The sequence below is a fragment of the Branchiostoma belcheri genome, unplaced genomic scaffold, assembly GCF_001625305.1.
Source record: "Branchiostoma belcheri isolate BF01 breed outbred unplaced genomic scaffold, Haploidv18h27 scaffold165, whole genome shotgun sequence".
In the NCBI taxonomy this organism is placed as follows: Eukaryota; Metazoa; Chordata; class Leptocardii; order Amphioxiformes; family Branchiostomatidae; genus Branchiostoma; species Branchiostoma belcheri.
This window is the reverse complement of record NW_017803102.1, coordinates 266475-273970: the sequence shown is the minus strand read 5'-3', so window position 1 is coordinate 273970 and position 7496 is coordinate 266475. Positions and strand designations below refer to the sequence as shown.

Genomic DNA, 7496 nt, shown 5'->3' with positions numbered 1-7496 from the left:
ATAAATATGACGGATAACACACCACTATCTACTCTACACCATGATTGCAACGAACCGTAGATATATGATAATTGTATTTGTGATAAGTTATCAATCATCATGCGCATCTTCTTAAGACTCATTATTTTTTGTTGTGAATTAATTTATCTTATAATGATATTACTTAATTTTCACTTGATTGAAATTAGATAGATTATTGCAATATACCATATCATTGTTGTAATGTACAACAGATTTAATAATACCGTGATCCTACAGTAATGACGTAAATGGAAAAGATAACAAGGATTGATATCTTGGGTAATTTGATATGATTATGACTGCAGTCATAGGGATTTTCTATTCCACCCTATAAATTTACCCTTTGTTCAAGATACAAGGTTCTTAAAAGTGTTGAAAATTTGGTGTAGGCAATAGATTTAAGTAAGAAATGATGATACTATTTAATAGTTTTAACTCATGGGTTATTTCATATGATTAAGACAGCACAGCAATTGTAATTTTTTTATTCCACCCTATAAATTTACCATTTGTTCAAACAAGGTTCTTAAAAGTGTTCAACATTATTTTGGTGTTGGCAATAGATGCAAGTAAGAGAAGATGATACTATCTACATAATTTAACTTTTGGGTTACTTGATATGATTATGACTGCACAGTCATAGGGATTTTCTATTCCACCCTATAAATTTACCATTTGTTCAAGTTACAAGGTTCTTAAAAGTGTTGAAAATTTGGTGTAGGCAATAGATTTAAGTAAGAGAAGATGATACTATCTTAGTATCATCTAACGTAGTTTAAAGTCTTATGTTATTTGTGCAAACAAGGTTCTTAAAACTGTTCAAATGTTGGTGTTGGCAATAACTTTGAGTATTAGAAGATGATATTATCTACAAAGTTTTAACTCTTGGGTTATTTGATATGATTATGGCAGCACAGCCATAGTGATTTTGTATCCCACTCTGATATATCCATCATTTTGTTCAAGCAAGGTTCTTAAAAACTGTTAAAGATGTAGTGTTGGCAATAGATTTTAGTAAATGAAGATGATTATGTAGATAGTTTTAACGCTTCCAACATAACTATTCGTTATATTAACATACAGCGTTATTTGATTGTAACATTTCCACGGTTATAGGAAAAATTAATGTAGCGTTCTAGCCTTTTAAATCATGACAAAGAGACTTTAGGCCACACCAATTTAATTTGTTGGTTCTCGGATTCGCCTCTTCGTTTTTTTTTCTGATTTGCCAAAAAAAATTTGATTCTGGTCCTGAATCAACTGAAAAATGCTCATGTTTGCCCCCCAACAGTTGAGGAAAGTCCTTTTATTCCTAGTTGTTACAGTTTTCCCATCTATCATTGCAGTGGTTTGATTAAAAGTTCAAAATTCAATGTTTCAATTTTAACCTAGCCTTTTGTGTTGACTTCATGGCTCATTTTGTAGCATTTAAGCCTATAATAGGATGCCTAGACCTGTTTTTATTTTTTTTTCGCCCTGTCGCTTCATATTTTTTTCTGAAAAAATCCGAGAACCAACAAATTAAATTGGTGTGGCCTTAACCTACATCTACCAGTATCCTTACCATCAGTAGGCCCTGGAAATACCCTATATTTATTCATCAAGGGACCTGGAACAGGCCCACAGGTCAAGACCTCGTTAATTCCTATGTGCCATGGAAAAGGGTGAAAAGGTTATCACATTTGAGCCAGATAACCCATTTGGATACCGGTGAGAAAAGTACCGTATTAACTTGCGGATACAGGAGTATCGAACGTTCGTATTGCTAGCGCGGACGTCCATGCCTCCTGAGCTTCACATTCTTAGTCATAACCTGGGGACAATGTCGTAATAAAAGGACGCATTTATCACTGGGATGACCAACATTCCATCATATCATACCATGTTGTACATCATAGTTGCTAAAGTTTGACTCTTCCTAAGACTTCCTCAGAGATTCATGTTCCTTTTTTGTAACGTAGGGACAATGTCGTAATAAAAGACAAATTGTGACATTTATCACTGGGATGACCCAATATTCCATCATATCCATGTTGTACATGGCTGCTCAAGTTTGACTTCGTCTCAACCTATCTTAAAACTTACTAAATCTCAGACATCCATGCTCCTTTCTTTCTGTAACCTAGGGTCCTTTTTCTGTAACATTTTATGTCGTAATAAAAGACAACATTTATCATTTCGATGACCAACATTCCATCATATATATCTATGTTGTACATCAGAGCTGGTCAAGTTTAACTTCGTCTTAAACCTATCTTAAAACGTACTAACCCTCAGACATCCATGTTCCCTTTCCTATAACATAGGAGTCCTTTTTCTGTAATATTTCATGTCGCTATAAAATGCAACATTTATCATTCCAATGACCAAAATTCCATCATATATATCATATATATGTCGTACATCATATCTGGTAAAGTTTGACTTTTCGTCTCAACCTATCTTAAAACTTACCAACCCTCAGAGATCCATGTTCCCTTTTCTGTAACCTAGGGTCAATGTCGCAATAAAAAAACAAATCGTGACATTTATCACTGGGATGACCAATATTTCATCATATAATATTTATATATATCTAGCTATGTTGTACATCATAGCTGGTAAAGTTTGACTTCATCTTAAACCTATCTTAAAGCTTCCTGACCCACAGGGTAAAAAAAAAATCCAGTTTACGACCCTTTTTAAGGACATCAGTAAACTAACAGCGTTTACAAAACAGCTGCCAACTTTGCGTCATCTATGTGCAAAGGGTTTAGGGTCGTTATAATCTAGCCGGCGCTGGCAGCATTGTCAAGTCTGGAAGTACCCCGAGGCCGAATGAAATCGATCCCGGGCGGTTAGAGCTGGAGGCGGAGGTCACAGAGTCAATCAGGGTTTGGTGGCAGAGTAACGGCGTCCTGGGAATGAACCCTATCTATCGAAATTGTATTTTTTTTCTTCCATAGGACTCAGATACACACAACGTTCACGATGTAATCTGAACCATCTCAGAGGTCTCGTTTCATTGATTTTTTCCTCGCAATGGTTTGTTCCCGGGTGACGCCGGCGGACAGAACTTTACGGATGAATTAGAATATATAGCCAATCAGGAAACTAGGTTGTTAATCCCGGGAACATCCCACCAGGATACATGAATCATACGTATACGTCGGTGAAGGTTAGACATCCAGGTAATAAGATACGCCAGAAAGCAGTTACTCAAGCAACTGGATATGATTTGGGAAACGGTCAGACGAACAAACCTACCGGACGTCTGACCGTTTCCTAAACCATATCCAGTTCCTTGAGTAACGGTTTTTTGGCTTACATCAATCAAAGCTTGCAGGTAACACGGAAAAATACGTTTGACATTTTGCATTCACGCTGATAACAATAGAGAACGTGCTGGGAGTGGGCGATGGTGTTGGACTCATCCTTTTAACCCAAACTCATTTTACCAAACCGGTTGTACTAAATAACTCATCTGCTCATATTTTGGCAAAACCACTGGTCCTCTGGACCGCACGATGCAGTAAAGGTCAGCCCTGCATCGGTGAAGAATCGACTGCAGAAAAAGTAATAGTTAAGCCGTTCAATGCAATTTGTCACACCAGACCCTGTGTGCCATGATCACTGAACGATAGAGCATTAACCATGAGTCAAATATGCTCAGCGCTCGACACTTCTTCAGTCCCATAGCTGTACGGACCGTGTTAATGCAGTACCGGACTTCATTTATTGTACTGAATGATGGCCATTGTACCTGGACACTGGGTTCCATCATTCATACGTAATGGAATTGCGATAACACCCTTAAGCTCTAGATATGCTTGGCAAAATAATTAAACTTGAGTATTTATAGAATTAAGGTCGCGCTTGGTCCCAGCGTAATGTGACGTGATTAAATTGCTTACCCTGCATTTTGATGGTATCCTGCGTATTATTGCTATAGCAATATTGATATTGTATAATGATAGTGAATAAGTCACATTCACTAATATAAATTTATCACGTTTAATAAAATACTTTACTTCAATTCCTTTGGTTGCCAACACTTCTGATCCAATTGCAAAGGCAGCAAGTAACGGTAAATGTGACGATCAGTGGTGCTCGGGATAAGCTATTTTCCTTACGATCTTATTTTGGTTTCCTTCTTTCAAGCAACACACGTTGCTTCTTTTAAAGGTTCGTTAATTTGGACGCAATACATCAAGACACTGTTAATGAAATACAGCAATTTGGCCAACCCGAGAAGTGAACATGAAATATTGCCTTTAAGTATGGGGAACATGAAATATTGCCTTTGTAGATATAGGACACGAACACAATATTGGCTGCACCTATATCAATGCAGTCAACACAGCAAAATGATAATACGCCAATCTGATAATTTAGCTTTCTTTCGACAATATCAGACAAGTCTAGATGACATGTGTACAGAGAGATTGCTTGAGTTAGATGATCTATGAACTAAATGGAATCAATCAATGTAAGCAGCAGCGTATGTCATACTTCTGTTTCCACTTTAAGTGTGACTGACTTGACAGCTTTGATAGGTTTATCTGACTTAAACGTTTTAACACCGTGGTACATGTCACAGGCATCTTCATCATTAACATCTATACTGTACACAGGGGGAGGGGACTCTGGCTTCTGGTCCTCGGACAGGACTAAACCGTAGAAGGATGTCTGAGGTACCATCCCGTTCACCATGTACTCGTCATCTTGGTCATCGTCGGGCGATCTGGTGTGATCGTGCCGACACTGTCTGTGCCTGAACCTGTGGGCGATGAAGATAGTACTCCAGAAGCACATCCCAAACGCGACAATTCCCACTATTGAACCGATGATAATCCATTGATGGTCCACTGGTTTATCCTTGTTCGGATCAGGCTCGTAGTCAACATCCATTCCATCATCTGTCGTGTCAACAGACGGTGGTGTAGACGCGATAGTCGTGGAGTTTTCCAAAGACACGTTCCTTACAACACCATTGTCTTTGACGGTGTCACATGACAAATCTCCTATATCCTTAGCGACGGGTTCTTCCAACAAAGGGACTTCCGTGTTCACAGACTTCTGTGATCCCTTCTTAGTAACGTTAAGAGTAGTGATTACTTCACCGGTATTAGACGGCTCACGGTTTCCCATCGGAATGCACTTGTAGGACCCCGCGTCGTGCATGGTAACACGCGTGAGGTTTAGCGTTCCATCCTCCAGGACTTTGACGCGGACTCGAAAGGATTTACTTCTTAAGATGGTTCCATTTGGCGTTATCCAACTCACAGCGGCTGTTCTCCCTGTGATACAAGGCAGAGATGCGTCATCTCCCTCCATGACGTTGATGTTGATCTTGGTTTCTGTACTACTTTTTGTCTTGTTGCCGTTTTCGCATCTCACATCGTCGCTCCTGATGTCAAACAACGACATCCCTTCCAGTCGGTTTGGGCTTTGACAAACCCCACACACGTCACAAGTTTTGGACTTGATCTTTCTTCGCAGCCAATCTACCAGCCAAATGATATCGCAGCTACAATTCCAGGGGTTGACCCTCAAGTTGACCTGTGCCAACAATGGCGTCTCAATGAATTCGTTCGAAGGCAATGCAGATATATTATTGTACGATAGGTCCAATTCAGTCAAACTTTTCAAATGCGAGAGGGCAAATCTCTTAATTTCCGTCACTTGGGATGATATAATTATCAACCTTTTTAATTTCGAGAGGCCCGTAAACGCCTCGTTGTCTATTACTTTTATTGAATTCCCGGATAGATCTAGCTCTTCTAAACTCTCCAGTTCTCCAAGGTAAGGCACGGTCTGTAGGTTCGCAACAGCGAAGTTGAGGTGGACTAACTTAGAAAGACCAGAAAACATGTCGTTGCTTATGGCTTCTAGATGTCTTAGCTCTCCTAGGTCTAATAACTGTAGATTAGGGAGGTAAGCGAAAGCATCTGCGTCCAAACAATTGATGGGATTACCCCGCAGCCACAGCTCTTTGAGATGCGGAAGTCGTCCCAGTGCTTCGGTGGGAATAGAGGTCAACCTGTTGTAATAAAGTTGTAGGGTGTGCAGGCTTTCCAGGCCAACGAAGGCCCCGTCCTCGATCTCCGATATCATATTGAAGCTGAGGTCCAAGGTCTGGAGCTGACTAAATCCCGCGAACTGATGGTGGACGACTCTGGTGATGTTATTACCGCTCATGCTTAATGAAAGCGCGCCATACGGCGTCCCCTTTGGCACCTGCTGAAGGCCCCCATTAGTGCAGGACACGGTTGTGTAGTCCCCTCCGCAGACGCACTGTGCCGGGCAGGACGCCAACATGACCCGCTCCACTACACCGGCTAGGACGAGAAGTGCCACGATCTCCCGCAGGCCGACTAAACACTTCCGAGGCGCCATATTCCCCTAAATCCTCTCATCAGTTATCCCTTCCGACCATCCATTGCTCAAAGAGTAGACGAAATAATCCCCCATCATCATAATTTGACGCGGCGTAATTCCCCTCCAACGCGCCTATTTCCTGGGCGTTTCTAAAGTATCGATCCACAACGTCTACTAACTCCATAAACCAAGCAATTCAAGCGCTATATCTTTTTTCCAATTTGAACAAAATCAAGCATTCAACGCCTACCTCGTCTTTGCTTACCGGGCGCAATCCTTTATGTAGAGGAGCGGCTTAGGAAGGCATGTCGAGTACTGTACCGTTTGACTGTAACTGCCATGGTCGCTGCCCGCCTTCTCGTCATCAGTTGTCGTCTGCGGTACAACATCACTTCAGTAATATATCCCAGAGGCTGGCACGCTGTAACGCTGCCATGTGATGACACCCGTTCTTGATTTGTGGCACGTATAACTTCCCGCCGATCCTCCACCACCTTCTCCACATGACAGAGGATAATCCTGACGCCCCGCAGATAAAATCAGCCTGCAGGCACAGCGATCTAAGCATGCCGTCCGCCCGGAGGCACACAGATGGAAGCACGGGCCGTCTGCCTCCGATTTTTCACTTAAAAGACACAGTCCGATACCGAAAGAGACGGGAGTCCCTCATTGTGCGATGACCCCGATCCTTCGTCGAAAACTGCCGACCACATATCTGTACTAATACTTCTTAATCCACTTAAGGTCGATATTAATAGAACGCATAAATCCAATATCGGACGATCCACCAGGTATCGGTGTCCTGGAAATATGGCACTCGAGAATTCAAGGTAGATTAGGAATCCGGACCCATAATTTTGTAACAAGCACCCTCATCAGACGCATGCGAGATCGCACGAGAGATGGTACACGGTGAAGCACGTACAATGGCAGCGCCTTGGCGCTCACAGCGCGCGTCCTGCATCCATATTAAGTCTCCTTACCTCTCCAGAGTTGACACAAGGAGCTGCATTCATCAAATCCACGTGTAACGACGGTCACGTGGCAGGATTAGACGAAACCGATCGTGTGGCGAAAGACAAGCTCTCCCCCGGCCGTTCGTTCATCTGACTGCG

At 41.7% G+C, this 7496-nt stretch overlaps 1 protein-coding gene across 1 annotated transcript; it reads right to left on the bottom strand.

Moving 5' to 3' along the window:
• Nucleotides 1-4506: 4506 nt before the first annotated feature.
• Nucleotides 4507-6399, bottom strand: LOC109466388 (leucine-rich repeat-containing protein 4C-like). The gene has a single exon (XM_019764101.1). It carries the CDS (start codon nucleotides 6397-6399, stop codon nucleotides 4507-4509), a length of 1893 nt encoding a protein of 630 aa, XP_019619660.1.
• Nucleotides 6400-7496: the final 1097 nt, after the last annotated feature.